General features: G+C 39.1%; 1 protein-coding gene across 4 annotated transcripts; it reads right to left on the bottom strand.

Annotated features, from left to right (window-relative positions):
* Window positions 1–5,335: 5,335 nt before the first annotated feature.
* On the bottom strand, window positions 5,336–15,810 carry ankdd1b (ankyrin repeat and death domain containing 1B). 4 transcript variants are annotated; one of them, XR_007386626.1, is made up of 16 exons: window positions 15,618–15,810; window positions 14,718–14,818; window positions 14,517–14,615; window positions 14,041–14,139; window positions 13,695–13,799; window positions 13,476–13,580; window positions 12,613–12,711; window positions 12,097–12,195; window positions 11,373–11,471; window positions 11,089–11,187; window positions 10,721–10,819; window positions 9,700–9,795; window positions 8,575–8,776; window positions 7,885–8,016; window positions 6,746–6,928; window positions 5,336–6,398 (listed from the first exon to the last, which is right to left on the bottom strand). XR_007386626.1 is itself a non-coding variant. In XM_048998999.1 (15 exons), exons 1-15 carry the CDS (start codon window positions 15,775–15,777, stop codon window positions 6,873–6,875), a joined length of 1,650 nt encoding a protein of 549 aa, XP_048854956.1. In that variant the 5' UTR covers window positions 15,778–15,810; the 3' UTR covers window positions 6,422–6,872. The 4 variants fall into 4 exon arrangements, 2 of the variants coding, with proteins under 2 accessions (XP_048854956.1, XP_048854961.1); XM_048998999.1 differs by lacking the exon at window positions 5,336–6,398 and having other exon boundaries at window positions 6,422–6,928; XR_007386627.1 differs by lacking the exons at window positions 5,336–6,398; window positions 6,746–6,928 and having other exon boundaries at window positions 8,575–8,718.
* Window positions 15,811–15,942: the final 132 nt, after the last annotated feature.

Raw genomic sequence — 15,942 nt, 5'->3', positions numbered from 1 at the left:
ATGTAATACATGTGTTCTTGTATTCTGTTTGTATGACACCTAGTTGAATCTAGATGGTATTCTATTGGTCTAGCCTCTGCATTTCCAACCAGTTATTTGCAAAAATGGCCAAAAAACATGTTGCAGCTCAATTCATTGTAAAGCTGGGCAGTTGTCAAAACTTTTTTAAGGAGTTGAATAATTTACTGTGTATTACTTCATAAGTTAAAAAATGTAATATTTGTCGTCAGTTCATAAGAATATAATTGAATTGGTCCCAGAATGCGGTATTATAAGTAATCACGCTACATTGCATATTTCCTGATGGAGAGAGAGACCCAACAGGCAAATCAACACACTATTTAATTCTGACTGCATGACTGATCTAAAATCTAAAACCTATTTGGCAAATGACTCTAAAAACCACTGGAAGAACATTTAATAATATGAAATATCCTAAGACTTTATGACATAAGCCTTTAACAAAACGTAGGGATCGTAGACTACTCATCACCGCATCGCTTCAATAGCCACATCACTGATCAGGCCTCAATAATGCTAAAGCATGATATAAAAAAATAGACGGGGAGACAGACAAGTCAGATGACAAGTCTTCACTTGCATATTCACTTGCAGCCGTTTTGCTAATGATATCTATATTCATTTTACTTTCCTCAATGGATTAGACCAACATTCCATATTTGTATATGTCTTTGTACAATGACTGTCTCCTTCTTTGAGGATAAAAATCCCTTATTTGAGTTTACTTTTCACCACCGTGAAATGAGGACCTGTTCTATATTCATACAATATTTGTAAATATTACATGAGATGCTAAAACGGAGTCAGAGATCATTCACAGGAGACATCTTTCAGCACTTACTGGCATGTGCACCTGACTGATGATCAAATTGGTATCCAGGAGATCTGCTTGTTACACTCTCCTTTATCCCAGAATGGTACTTGAGTCTAATACATTATCATTTGTCAGTATGTTGAAGCAAATCGCTGCCGGCTCTCAGAGGTCAGAGTCTGAATGAACTATCTGACTGTTAGCACTTTTTGCTAAACAAGTAATTAAGATAAGCTAATGTCTATTAACCCCAAAGGAGTAGTAACAAATCCCCAACTTTGCACATTTTAACAGGACGGTATGTTGTGTGAACAGGGACAGGTTTTCTAGAGTGGATATAAATGAGTAGATAGAAGTAGAGAAATATTATCTGTTATAGTAGAATAAAAGCCTGATTTGTCTGGCATTCATGCAGAGATACAGCACCCTCCACAATTACTGACACCCTTTGTAAAGATTTGTAAAAAAGTTTAGAAAAAAATCCACCTTTTGGTGACGACACATTGAAAAATTGAGAAAAATCCAACCTTTCATTAACATAAATTTATTTCCAAGAAAAAAGAAAGAAGATCCTTCATCAAGAAATACTTATTTTTAACAAAACCACATGCGCCATGTTTATTGGCACCCCTGGAAATTATAGTGAACACAATGTAACTGAAGCATGTTTCCCCTATAAATTATACATCTGTAAGTTGAGTGCAGTGAATAGGATCCATCAAGCTATAATCCATGACTTCCTGGTTAACAGAGATACGAACATGAGGTGACACAGATCCCAAATTCCCTTTATCATCCATCAACATAGGAAAGATAAGAGAACATGCAAACCAAATGAGGGAGAAGTGTGTTGACCTTCATAAGTCAGGGAATGGGTATTAAAAAATAGCTACTCACCTGCAAATGCCCATTTCTACTGTTAGGGCAATAATAAAAAAGTGAACATGAACTGGAATTGTTACAAACCTGCCAGGCAAAAAAATCCCATAGGATGACTGTTGGTGAATTCCTCTGAAGGCCCGGAAACCTTGTTATGGTACATGGCATTAAGGATTCCATGAAATACCAGAACATTTTAAATAAATTTGGCTGCCTTTGCCAGGAAACAAAAACTGAACCGTCATTGTATCTTCCAGCTGGACAGTGATCCTAAGCACATGTCCGAATCAACGCAAAATGGTCAGCTGACCACAGAATCAAGCTTCTGCCATGGCCATCTCAGTCCCCTGACCTGAACCCCACTGAAAACCTGCGGGCTGAGCTGAAGAGGAGAGTGCACAAGAGAGGGCCTCGGACCCTGGGTGATCTGGAGAGATTCTGTAAAGAGGAATGGACTCAGATGCCCTGCTCTGTATTCTCCAACCTTACTGTATAAAGTGTTACAGGAGAAGATTCAGTGCTGTTATAATGGCAAAGGGATGTTGTACAAAGTATTAAAAGTACGGCTGCCAATAATCGCGGCACATGTGTTTTTGTTGAAAATACTTATTTCTTGATGAAGGATTTGTTTTTCTTTCAATAGTTATTTTAAGGAAAGGTTGGATAGTTCTCATTTGTTCAGCCTGACATGAAACTACTTCACCAAAAGGTGGATTTTCACTAACCCCTTTTACAAATCTTTAGAATGGAGGGTGCTGTACGTAAGTGATGCGACTACAGGGACTGTGTTTTATAAAGTGCACCTGCGGCTCTCTCCTGTTAATGCTTTAGAGGTCCAGTTACAAATAATAAGCAAGAATTTAATTGTACCTTTACTTCATGTGTGCATGGGCCATGTAGTGCTACTGCTTGCATTGTGGATTATGCATACCAAAAATATAATAAGCTATGCAATATTTTGGTAACACTGTTGGCAAGACTCTGTTTTGCTTTTTCTTCTGTGATTCCAGATGATTATATAGCATTAAGGAGTTGTGCAAATTGGTGTATGTGAAAGTTATCTGGACTGATGCCTACTGCCCCAAACAGATGGCCTAACCGTTTTAGCAAAACTGTAAGATCCATGATGAATCTGTTCACACAAACCCAGGAGACTGGAAGAAACTAATAAGCCATTTATTTTTAGCTGTTGCATAGATTCCCATCTCCTCCATGAGGTTTTCCCTTATGAAGTCTTACACAGCCAAAGGCCACAAAGAGTGTGGGGTACATCCAATACCTGTGAGCAGCCGAATCACTAGGGGCGCTGTCATGAAATTATTAGGTTTGCAAACAAAATTTCTGTTTTCTTCATACTGGGATAGAAAATGCTTGCAATACTGCCTGTGTTTGTCTCTAAAATGTTTGCCAAGACACAAGGGCTGTTCATGGTCAGAACGTAGATAGGGGCGATTTTGACAGTCAGCAGAATGACTTGAGGAATGCAGTCCAGGTATGGAACAAGGAGAAAGGAGGCCAAGTTGGTTTACTAGTAAAACAGCCTAGCTCAGTAAACTTACGATGTAAACTTAACATTTAACAACTGCTAGTTTTCAAAATAACAGAGGTCCAAATAGGACACTTATCAATGTTTTTTTTCTCAAAATCACAACTTATTTTTCTGTGCCACAGCATCAACACACAGGACTATGCTGATGAATAAACTCCGTTTCAAACTTATAACAAAGTATAATCAGTCTTACCCAAAATGTATGCAACTATCTAGTAGAGATCTAGCAAGTAGTAATTATTACCTAGCAGTCCATAACTATGACTTCTCAGTTATACATGAAAGTAATCATTACCTAGTAGAGATTTAGTAAGTAGTAATTATTATCTAGCAGTCCATAACTATGACCTCTCAGTTATACATGAAAGTAATCATTACCTAGTAGAGATCTAGTAAGTAGTAATTATTACCTAGCAGTCCATAACTATGACCTCTCAGTTATACATGAAAGTAATCATTACCTAGCATTTTGTAATTATGTCCTCTCAATTATTCATGAAAGTTACAATTCTTTAACAGCTCACTGTTATCTCATAGTCATGTTCCCTTTTACTGGAAAATCAATGTAAAGCCCTGATTTAGTTGGTCCTCTTTTTCTCAAGTGATGAATATGTCTGCTTGTACTGTAACAGTCTATGATCAAAATAAAATCAAATGTGATGCCCATGTTGACGATGTATAGCCATAAGATCACGATAAGATTAACCTGTGAACTCAAGACAACAACTTTATCTCAAGATCACAAGACAAATAAGTTGAGATAACTTGAGTTCTGAGATAAGAAAAAAATAACGATGATGCATGTCCTCTCTGGATTTCCATGCAAAATTGGCCAAAACGAAAAATTATTCTTATTGAGTTTAACTGCAATCTTTTAATTGTTATTTTGATGCCTATATTTAGCATCTGTAAAATGGAATGAGCAGACAAAGATGGCGTCAAGCGAGGATACTCATGCTGTGATACTGTACATAGTTATCCTAGGAAATCTTTGGACATTGAATCTTAATCTGATAGGAATATGGTACATTTACCTGAAGCACCATGAACTCAATACTAACAAAAATACAAGCTGAACACTGATAGTCCTATAGTGAGTGAATTGATGCTGCAAAAATTAATGAGAAAAAGGAAAACATGCACTGTAAAATCGTGCAAAGAATTCAGGCATTCCTTAAAAGAGAGAAACAACTATTAATGAAAATCCATCAAGCATTTGCTGACACCTTAGAATGTATCAGCAAGCAGATGGAGGATGTGATGAAAAATAAATGAAATGGCAGAAAACAAAGTGGGAAAACTGAAGAAGAAAAATGGTCATGCTTCATGAAAAATACGAATTTGAGAGTCAGTGGCATTCAGGAGCGGGGTGACACTAGAGATTATGGGCCCAATGAAAAAATATTATATTACCAAAAGGACAAAGTCTGGAGAGATTCCAAAACATTTGCACTTCTGATATAAGAGAGGATTCAAGGATCCTTCACAAGGTATAAAGTACACAAGGAACAAAACTACTGGTTGAAAAGGTAAGAAAGGAAGAGTGATGGCTGAGTTGCACTGTACTTTGCATTAATAGATGGCTGGAAAAAGAAACTGACTAAAAACAGTGTTTATGATCAAATGAGTTCTCAGACCCAGTGGATGTGTGTGGTTCTGAGTTGACTGCCAAGGTCAGCAAGGTTCCAAGATTCCATGAATGTGACATGCCCTGCATCAACGAAGGGCTGGGTAACTTGGAACTTTGATTTAGCACTGGAGCACCAGTGGTAGGTTTCCTTATGCCTTGAAACTGGATTTAGCACTGGAGCACCAGTGGTAGGTTTCCTTATGCCTTGGAACTGCATTTAGCACTGGAGCCCCACTGGCAGGTTTCCTAATCCCTTGGAACTTGATTTAGCGCAAGAGAACCACTGGCAGGTTTCCTACATCAGAATGTGGCAAAACCAAAAAAAAAATGTGAGGGTTTACTCAAAGACACATGGCTAGGTTTTGTGATGTTACACTACAGTATTACAGTAGTCCTTTAAGTGGTTTACCATACCAGCTTCTTTTATTTCACTTAATTTGCATTCATATTAAAATAAAATGGGTTGATATTTTCCTTAGTGAATATACTGTGGCAAAGAATCAAAAACGCTGGAATAAAAGCAACTAGCACAACTTTTTTAATCAACAACAAAAATGCCTGCATTTACATCAGATCTTAAATATAAAGATAATAAAATCACTTCATGTATGTGTGTAGTTAACCACTATTTTCTTTTTCCCCATATACTGTGAAACAATAAAACCAGCATTTTCAGACATCTTTTCCTGCATGTCCGTTATAGCGAACAAAACTACAGCTGGATATCACCGGCATGCCACGCGCCTTGTAGGCGGAGCCTGCAAGTCCATTATAGCGAACAAAACTACAGCTAAAAGCAGCCCAGGGGACCAAATTGTTTGTCCGTTATAAGCGAAATTCCGTTATACGCGAGTCCGCTATATACAGTAACATGCTTTTTCTGCATGTTCTTAAAAGCGCACGGCTGGGATCATCGGACCTCGTCCGTTATAGACGATATTCCGTTATAAATGAGTCCACTGTAACGGGATTTTACTCTATTACATACTATATTCTACATCAGACATGTCTGCTGCATGATTATCAATGACATTGCCACCACTATGCTTACAGATATAGTTGTGTGAGGCAAATCATAAAAAATGTATATAACCATACTTTATAATGATTCAGAAATATAGTTTAAACTAGAAGAGCTGTTTGGTCTTCTCTTGGTACTTAATTTCATTCCTGTTGGCCATTTCACAACAACATTTTTTCTCACACTGCGTCAGAGATAAGGCTAAGGAGTGAAACATAGAAAATACTGAGGTAGTAACTTACTACATCACTAGTACAAAAGTATCTTCTTAATATTGTGCTTACAATGACAAACATAGAATTGAATGGTGGGTTAGGGGTGCACCAATGAAGGGGGGTCAGTGTCCACTTCTGCCAACTGACGTATTAAATCCAGGTTCTCAGCCAGTTGCTCAGAGGTCAGTTGGACTTTTGTCCAATTTGCTGATTGTAATAATTAATCTCAAAGCTGATTATAAACAAATGCCCTAAACAGGGCTTTTTGGTAGCTGCAAAGAAAGGGTGGAAGGACTTTCACAAAACCGAGCTCCTGTAGTTTCTCTTCATTAAAAAGGATCAGAATCACAATTAGGCGGATAACTGTATCCTTTCAATAGTAACCTAGTCAAAAATGAAAGTCAAAAGCTAATTGATTCTTGTATGGCAAGTATTAGAACTTCTCATCTCCTCATATGTCCTTTTCCATTGATGATGCATGTAATAGGTTTGTCTGTCTACAGTAAGTCTAATTAAAAAGTGGTAGGATAATAAAAATTCATTTTTCTGTTCCACTGATCATTTTCTCCAAGGACAGATTGTACACATACACAATTCCAGGAGAAGAACACCTACTTACTGTTTTGCATATTTTAATGATCAGATATTTTCCCTGAAAAACAAATGCTGCTATTGAAGCAAATCCAGAAAATCCCATATGACTGGTGTTGGCGTCAGGTGGTCTATGCTGTCATATGTTGTTGATGTTATGAGACCGAACATTTTCTCGTCTCCTTCCCATTTGTGTCTGCCCTTATTTTGTCTGTAAAAAAAGACACATGATTTACACAGACAACGCCAGACTGGAAACATCTAATACTGAAAACATAACATAACTCAGTCAACACACTATATATGTTAATGGACATGTAACCTGCAAGCTATGAAAATGTGTGCTGGACAATAAAACATAAGTATATAAGCCACTAAGCATGCATGAAATATGACCACCTGACATCATGCTATGTCATAAAAATGTTTACCAGGAAGATGGTACAGTAGACACAATGGGAATTAAAGCAAGAGATAAGTGCTCAGAACTGTTCACAGTTTGTGATTTAAATCATTACAAAGCTCTTTCATTGGCCCTGACCAGCAGTGAAAAGATGAAGATTTTCCCAGTTCACATACTAACCACAAGTTCAATAGTGATAATTTTTCATTTATGACTTCAGCTCTTTTCCTGCAAAGCCCATAAATGATCCTTATGATCTGGACACTGGTATAAGAGCAACTGTTAACCATGATGGGTCTCTTGCCAGAATGTAGGATTTGTTCTTGCATACACGTCCTGTTTCAGCGACTCAGTAATTCAATAATGAATGCTGACAAAGCACTGGTCAGCAAGAGCGATTTCGTTGGAGATGGTTGGAGTTTTCCTGTTTGTCACTGACACTATCCAAAACAATATATACTTTATAATTTTTCAACATTGTCCACAAAGAACAGGGCAGTTAAAAAAAGGATTTAAAAAATGTCCAAATAGTTGTAATACTGGTCATGCAGGGGTGGTGTTTGGTTCCATGGGCTAAGCCTCTATGCCTGTGAGCGGAAGGCTGCTGGTTTGACTCCAGCATCAGCAAAGAGAATTCCCCCACAGGGATCAACAAGGCATCATTATTAATATGCACTGTAAATTAAACTAAGCATAAATTGTGAGTGAGTCCCCCCCCCCCCAAAAAAAAAGGAACCAAACCAACGAAATGACAGCCAGGGTACCTGCGATACTTGTGTATCCTGTAGAAAGTAGACTCTCATGAAGCTCTTTGGTTGCATTCTTGCCTGTCATACAGACTCCATGTAGCCAAATCAACATCATCCGGTTGCCATGTTCCTGGTAGCTCTTCAGGCCTGGTGATGTGCATAAGAATGTTATAAAGAATGCATCACAGGAAAAGACTTCAGGCGAAACATTCGAGCCAGAGTTTATCTGAAAATCTATTACACGACTTTTAATTTTGTTGTTGATCCAGTAGGATTTGTGGTTCATGCTGGTTTTTGTGTGTGAGAAACTGTTCTTTGTGGTTGATCCAGTAGGTTTGTGGTTCATACTGGTTTTTGTGTGTGAGAAACTGTTCTTTGTGGTTGATCCAGTAGGTTTGTGGTTCATACTGGTTTTTCTGTGTGAGAAACTGTTCTTTGTGGTTGATCCAGTAGGTTTGTGGTTCATACTGGTTTTTGTGTGTGAGAAACTGTTCTTTGTGGTTGATCCAGTAGGTTTTCTATCCTACCTGGCTTCGGATCTCAGGAACATATCAGGAACAGGTGTGGCTCGTCAGAAGCCAGGTAGGATAGAGAGTTGCACAGTAAGTAAATGACAAGATGGACATATTTAATTTCTCCTCTCCTAAACTTGAAGATTTCTTTGAATACTTTGCCTTATCCTTTAAAGTTCATGTGATATATCACCTGTCCACTGCTCTTCTATGGCTGCAATCTGTGGGCCAGTGAAATCCCAGTGCTGTGCAAGTTTCTTCCAGTCATTTGGTTTCAGCAGGTGGTAGCCCAAATTCCAGATGGTAGCACGGATCTGCTTGGTTTCTGCACTGTGGTCTAATTTGAATGTCAGTGGAAAGTCGTTGTGAAGGGTTTCATTAAATTCCACATTTGCCTGAAAGGGTAATCAAATCTAGTCATTTCCTGAGAAAGGGCACCCATCCTGTAGCCAAGCAGTGAAACAGAAGGCTTAGGCAGGTCACACAAAGACATTACTAGGTATCAATGACCTTTTCAAAAACATAATTAAAAATCATTATCATTTTTCATTGATCCAGTACAGGATCTCAAGGACCTGGAGGAAATCCAAGCAAAAGGCTGGAGATCACCTGGCATGTGATGCTAGACCATCTCAGGCCACAAACACCAACACATCACACACTACAGGCAATTCAGAGATTATGTTTTGCCTAACTGCACATCTTAAGTAAATGCGACAACAATAATAACAACTATCGTTATTATAATTACCACCAAGGGTTGCCACCGTTAGTCAATGGATTGGAGGGTCAAAGACAGAAAGACTATCCTGTAGTCGTGGTCCCCATTGAGTAACATAACACACATGCAGGGAAGCTGTATTTGCCTGAATCATCGATGTAGGTGCCAGCCAATAGTAGGCATCACAACACAGTGATAATGAGGAACAGGAAGCCAGCTGTCTACACCCCCAGCGGGAGGCACGTCAGTTTCCATTTGTTGGGTTTCCCTGCCAAAGGTGGCTAATGTTGCACAGCAGTCATTGTTCTTGGGTCCAGACGGCTCCAATTACGCTTACTTCACACGCTGGCTGGAGCAAATATTACAATAAACGGGGAGTCCCCTGGATTCAGGTTTGGCCACCTTGCCTTGTATTTCTTGAGAAATCACTTTAGAGCCATGTTTCCCAGTCCGGTCCTTGCAGACCGACTGTTGGTCCATATTTTTGCTCCCTCCCAGCTCCTGGTAAAACGTAGACTGACTGTAGGCCCCCGAAAATCAGATTTGGAGACACTGTTTTATACTGTAGTAAGAGCTGAGTGAATCACACTGGCTCACCTTTTTCCACGCAAAATATCTTTCTGCTTTAATGATCATATCCACAATGATGACCATGTTGCCCCTGGCTGCCACTCCCAGCGGCGTCTTTTCTTGCTGCGCGAATGGAGAGAGAATGAGAGAGACTTCCAGCAGACTGGCCTTCGCCACGTAAAGCCGCAAATAGTGGCAGTCTCACTTTTTACTTTGGCTATAGATGCTCTCAGCAAAATTCTCTGGAAAACTGCGACTGACAATAGCTTGTTTCTGTTATTTGTTTCTGTTACTTCAAAGTCAAATTAGCAGTGTTATATGCTTCAATTGGGAAGGTGCTCTGCCTCTGAGCCCGTACATTGTTGTTACAATTTTGTCCAGTAGATGGCACAAGTTTAGAAAAAATACATAATGAAAAGCATGAAGTTGTGCATATATTAAACTAACTCATGTTGAGCAGGGGTCATTAAAGTTAAATGGCACCCAAAAATGCATAATATTTTAAGAAAATACATTTTGAATTTTTACTGAATTTTAAAGCCCAGTACCGGACTGGCTTATAAGGATTATAAAGAACCTACTTTAAATGCAGATTTTTTTAAACAACTACTGCACAATTTCTAACACATAGAAACCAATATAAAACCTGTATCATTTCATATGCAGAACCATTTCCTTCATTCTGGGAAGGAGAATAATGATGTCAGGTGAACATTAACACTCTAAGGTTCAGAGTTATTTATTTCACATGACAATCCAAGCATTGGTCACCGTGAGCCGACACTATATTTTTGATGTCTTCTTTCTTCCCGTCAATTGTCAATGTGATCAACAGGTGATCAATCCACATTAAACAGATTGTTTGCTGTGTCTGTTACTTTCAGAGATGTGAATCGCCTGGCATCTTCCATCCTGCTTTGAGCTTTTAATGAATACTGATGACAGGCATCGGGGGATTTGTCTGCAAATAATCTGCCGTTTCGATATAGATCTATGAGGTTCTTTAGAACAAGGGACCGATTGTCTATATGCCAGTAGTTCTGGTTACCTTGTCCCGGAGAGATAGGTCTGTATCAGCTTTCAGAATCATCTCCACAACATCAGTCTTTCCCAGCTCTGCTGCAATATGAAGTGCGGTTTGTCCCCTCTGAAGAAAAAACAGGGAAATGTCTCCTGCCCATTTTGGTAACTTAAAGATAGGATCTGAGCAAAGATTTACATATTTCCGGAAATAACTGAAACATAATGCAACATAGGCGATACAGGAAGAGGAGCAAATATAACACCAAGGAAAACTCCTGTTTCTGTCTGAGAAAGCAAAAAATTGGCAGCTGAACGTCTTATTTCAAGCTTCTGGGGGAGCACAATGGCTAGACAATTATTGTTCCCTGTGGTTTTCACTGTGATGTCACACACATGGTCGGTGACGTCAGTGTCACAGCCGGCCTTCAGGAGTGTGTGGATGACAGGAATATGGCAGTTCTTCACTGCCAGGTGAAAGGGAGCCTGTAGATGCTGAAAAGGAGATCGAAACGTATTAGCAGTTTAGCTTAACAGGGAGTCTTTTCACAGAGACACTAATAGCGTTTCTTGTGTCGACCAAATGAGAATGGATAGGCGGTTCATTCAGCTACGCTGTGGCTTTTAATGAAGGTGAAATTAAGAACACATTCTTTCACACATTTCCCAGACTTCCTCACCTGATTCTGCAAATTCATGTCGGCACCATTATCCGTGAGGAGCTTGACCAGGGACGTGTACCCCTTTTCTGCCACGGGATGCAAAGCGGCATTCTTAGCCTGGCAAGAATAGTCAGTCTCATTCAAGCTAGCATTATATGAGTCCCACTGTGGCTTTGATAAAAAACAGCTACACAGCCCTATAAAATGCTTTTTCTCTTTGAACAAGTTGCAAAGAGCCATATCAGTAACATACAGAGCATCTGGTGCAGATCTTACTGCTTTATGAAGCACGATTGAGAAGTAGTTCTACTCCATTTATTCCACAGGATTTGATGCTCTATCACCACACAGGCACTCGTAATTAACACCATCATGCTCTCGTCCTGAGTTTTACTGCTGGAAGCCATGGAACTTAATTTAAGAAGCAGTTCAGTATCACTAGTTTCCATTTTTCTTGTCCTCAGGGGAACCAGGGTGTCATAAACAGTGCGATTTCACAGAAGAAAAACAACACATCAAACAGATTTCACCATCAGCTTGTTCTGTTACAAGATGGTACCATGGTAAACAGGATTTATTACTTATTACTAATCACAGCGAAAGAGGCACTTTTCAGGTGCTAGATTTACACCTTATTTCAAGAACATACTATGTTTTAAGCTAGAACTCATCCCAAGATTCCTTTTGGTAATAAACTGTTACACTGAGAAGACCGAAGGGTCTGTAAGAAAGTAACACATACGGTAGTAACGATATTAGGGTCACAGTCAGCTTCTAACAGTGCTTGGACACAGTCCTCATAAGCACCGTTTGCAGCCAGGTACAGTGATGTCTCTCCTGCCTTGAAGGAATGGGCGTGGTCAGTAACACATGATCAAACAGGCACTAAGGTGTTCAAACAAATGCAATAAAAAACACAAGGCAACTTCCTCATCTGAGGAACATAAGTTACCTAGAATGTAACACACCAAATATGTTACGTTAAAAATGCTTTGAGGATCTGTCTTAGAACAGGCAAACGTATGAAAGGCCAGAAGAATGATGGTACTACCACGGCTGGCAATATTGCCAATGCAGCGACCAGAGGTGGAGATTTGAGGTCCAAATGTACAAATCCAGAGCAGGATTTTGTTTCAACCAACCAGTTGAGCATAAAGAGTCACAGTCACAGAGTATTCAACTGGTTGGTTGAAACAAAATCCTGGTCTGGATTTGTACTTTCTGGACCTGAAATCTCCACCTCTGCCAGTGACCCTACCTTATTGACCTCATTGCGGTTGTCAAAATTCTGAAGTAGGAGCTGAATAGCATTCAGGTGTCCATTTTTTGCTGCAAGGTGCAAAGGGGTGTTGCCGTTCTATGAATTAACCAGAAACTGTTAGTTACACACTGATCCCATGTTCGTTCATCATTTATCAGTCATAACAGTTCAAGTATTTCATGCACTTACTTTATTTGTTTATGGTTTGTACTTGAGTAGTTACTGAGTTACGTGGTTACTTGTGCCCCCTAAAGTGAAGTGTTATCAAAAAGACTAACAAAAATGTAATATAATTATAATAGAACTTTTCACTGACAAAGATAAACTTGTTATAGCTGTAATGGCATTAGCTATTAGTACTATAATATTAGTAGCGATAATAGAATATCTTTCAGCTTCATAAAAATAGTAGCAGTATTCGTAATCCTTAAGTTCTTTAAAGAAAAACATTTTCATGATACTTTTATTGCACCATGGATGGCTGATACTTTCTGTGAGTCTCCTTTCTTCAAAATTTAATTTGGATTAAACTAATTTTTCAGACTGTAACTGTACAGTATAGTCTAGGTAAGTTTTGCAATATGCATGAAATGTGCTATTTCATCATCATTATGTTTCATATGTCATTATGTTAATTGTCATTTTATGTTACGGATATCGCTTCGATAATAGTAAGAGTGGTATAATGGATTAAGTAGTAACACTTCAGTAGTAACAGTGGAAGCTGTATTATAGGTGTAATGTTATGAAGGAATAATTGTAGGAATGTCACACAGTTATTGCAGCAGTATCAGAACAAGAAAACAGTTGGATTTTTAAACAATCTTAAAAAGACCCTTAATCCCTTGGGTGGGATGAACCTGATCTTCCTGCATGGTGGCCATACTGAACGGCTCCTCCAGCAGCAACTCCATCATCGGCACGCAGCCATGCTCAGCTGCGCGGGAGAAAGCCCGCTTCCCTGACTGAGAGACAAGAACAAGGCTGGTCCTGTGGGTCTCTTCACTCCAGGGTGCACCATGAGAAATGGCTAACTTCTAGCCTGAATCTAAAACATGTAAGAGCGATTGTTTCTTTACCTGGTCCTCTTTATCCAGTTCTTTCATCTGCAAGTCATTTACAATGTATGTCACAATGTCGGTGTGATTATTGATGGCAGCACAATGCATAATGGTCATTCCTTCCTAGAGACACAGTTGAAAATCAAAATCAAACACTAGAAGATTCGAATGAATTCATAACGTATTTTGACATGACATCTTAACAGCCTGTTTCTGATCTATCCTGCATTGAACATTTAACAGTTCTTCAGGTGGCACTAAGGTTGAATTTACTGTATATACTGTAGTGTGCATAATATGAGCTTTGTTTTTTTGTGAAATAAAGGCATTTTGTGTATTAGGGAATTCAGCTCAGTGGTTGTACCTGGTTCTCAGTTTTCTGGTCGGCCCCAGCCTGTATAAGCAGCTTAAGAATAGCCAGACTCCCAAACCAGGCAGCCAAGTGAGCTGCGGTCACTCCATGCTGTTAGGGATGAATATCAAATCATTTCCTGTCTTTGCAGGAATTGAATAGTAGGAAAGGACAAATAGGTGTCTGTGTGTCTATAAAAACTTGTGTCCACAGTATAGAAAGGGGCATTAAAACCAATTCACCAATTCAGAAGTGGGCGTAAATTATGGTAGTAATCAAAACCAGCTAATACAACCTCCTGGACCCCCTTAAATAGATAAAATAGGTAGAGACCTCACCCACCCCCCCCCCCACCCAGTGCTCAACTCAAAGTTATTCCATTGAATCAAATTCACCATCTGCATATACTTAATTAAGATATATTACATTGCTGTTCATGAGGGCTTCTGAGAAACATATTATTCAACTGAAAGCAACATGGCCCTCACCTTGTCTTGTACATCTAACTTGGCTCTTCTCTGAAGCAAGAGTTCCACCGCTTCCTGGTTTTTCCCAGCCACAGCGTAGTGTAGTGCGGTTCGATCGTGCTGAGGCAACATGCAATCCTTTACTGTTTTTGCACCAGCACTATGAATGCCTTCGTTGCACACACTAACACTGCACTTCTCAGACCTCTGGGGGATACTCACGACATTCTTTGCATTGACATTGACACTCTTGCCAAGGAGCTTCATTGTGTGTACATCATTCTTCTTTGCAGCTTCCATATAAGCCTTTTCGGAATCCAGCACTGCCCAGACATGAAAAGACAAATCACATAATACTTTTGACCTGTTATCAGAGTGAAGCTAAACTAAGGAGATAAAGGTGAATGTCAATAAAATACTTCCCATGTTAAGCAAATAGCTAAGATTAGATGGTACACTTGTCATAAACACAGGAATGATCACGAATGTTTTGTACAATGTGACCAGCCTCCATACTGTACCTACACTCAGCCCATCAAAAAAGGCTGCAACACCTTCCGGAACTGTAAAGCTAATGATTAACATTAGGAATGAGCTACATTCTGGTGAAACCATTTAGCAATGCTAGGGTATTCTTTCATAAAAGTATAATGGTAAAATACCTGGTAAAATAAGATTTGAATATTTTATAAGCTTTTGTCATTGTAAGGTATAGGTCAACAAAAGGCACACATAAGACTTTCATGCAGAGGATATAAAATGATCAGCGGAGCAGAAGCAGCCAGTGCCGCAGGGTCAGCCTTAGGCAAACACTGGTGTCCTTATAAAGCAGGAATTCTTCTCACACCTTATGGGTGTGCCATCTTAAAAGACCTCATTATTTATGAAATAATGCCATGTTCATACATCTCACAACATACATTCCCCTGCAGTAACATTGAAATAAAATGTGCCTTTATGTTTCTATATATTTGGTCAATGTGCACAGCTAGAGTGCTGTATTCAATTATGCAAGAGAACTCGGTAGAGAAACGAGACACAATGCCTACAGCTATTGTTATGTCAGAAAACAGATGCTAATTGGTATTATACATATTGTGCTTGAATTGCAGATGTACTTACGCATATTTTCATCATCAAAATTTTGTCCATCTGTCTCTTCTGATTCTTTCTGCAGTATAAAGTCTTTAAAACCTTTAATATTCTCTGCTTTTATCCAGGTTTTGGGATTCAGGTTTTCCTTGTTCAGAATTCGATCTTTGAAAGCCAAAGCTTTGTCCATTGTGACTCACTGCAAGCACACTACTCTGTGGTTTCTTAGATGTAAAGGAAGTTTAAGGAGTCCTTTGTTGATTTTAGAGGCAACCGGGTAATTACTTGCCCACACCCTTGTGAAACTCGTTCCTTGACCAACTACATGATTTGGCTCAGAAGTACAGGTGAGGGG

This window comes from Brienomyrus brachyistius, chromosome 2 (assembly GCF_023856365.1).
Source record: "Brienomyrus brachyistius isolate T26 chromosome 2, BBRACH_0.4, whole genome shotgun sequence".
NCBI classification, from domain to species: Eukaryota; Metazoa; Chordata; class Actinopteri; order Osteoglossiformes; family Mormyridae; genus Brienomyrus; species Brienomyrus brachyistius.
The sequence above is the reverse complement of the archived record's forward strand: the minus strand, read 5'-3'. Positions and strand labels throughout refer to the sequence as shown.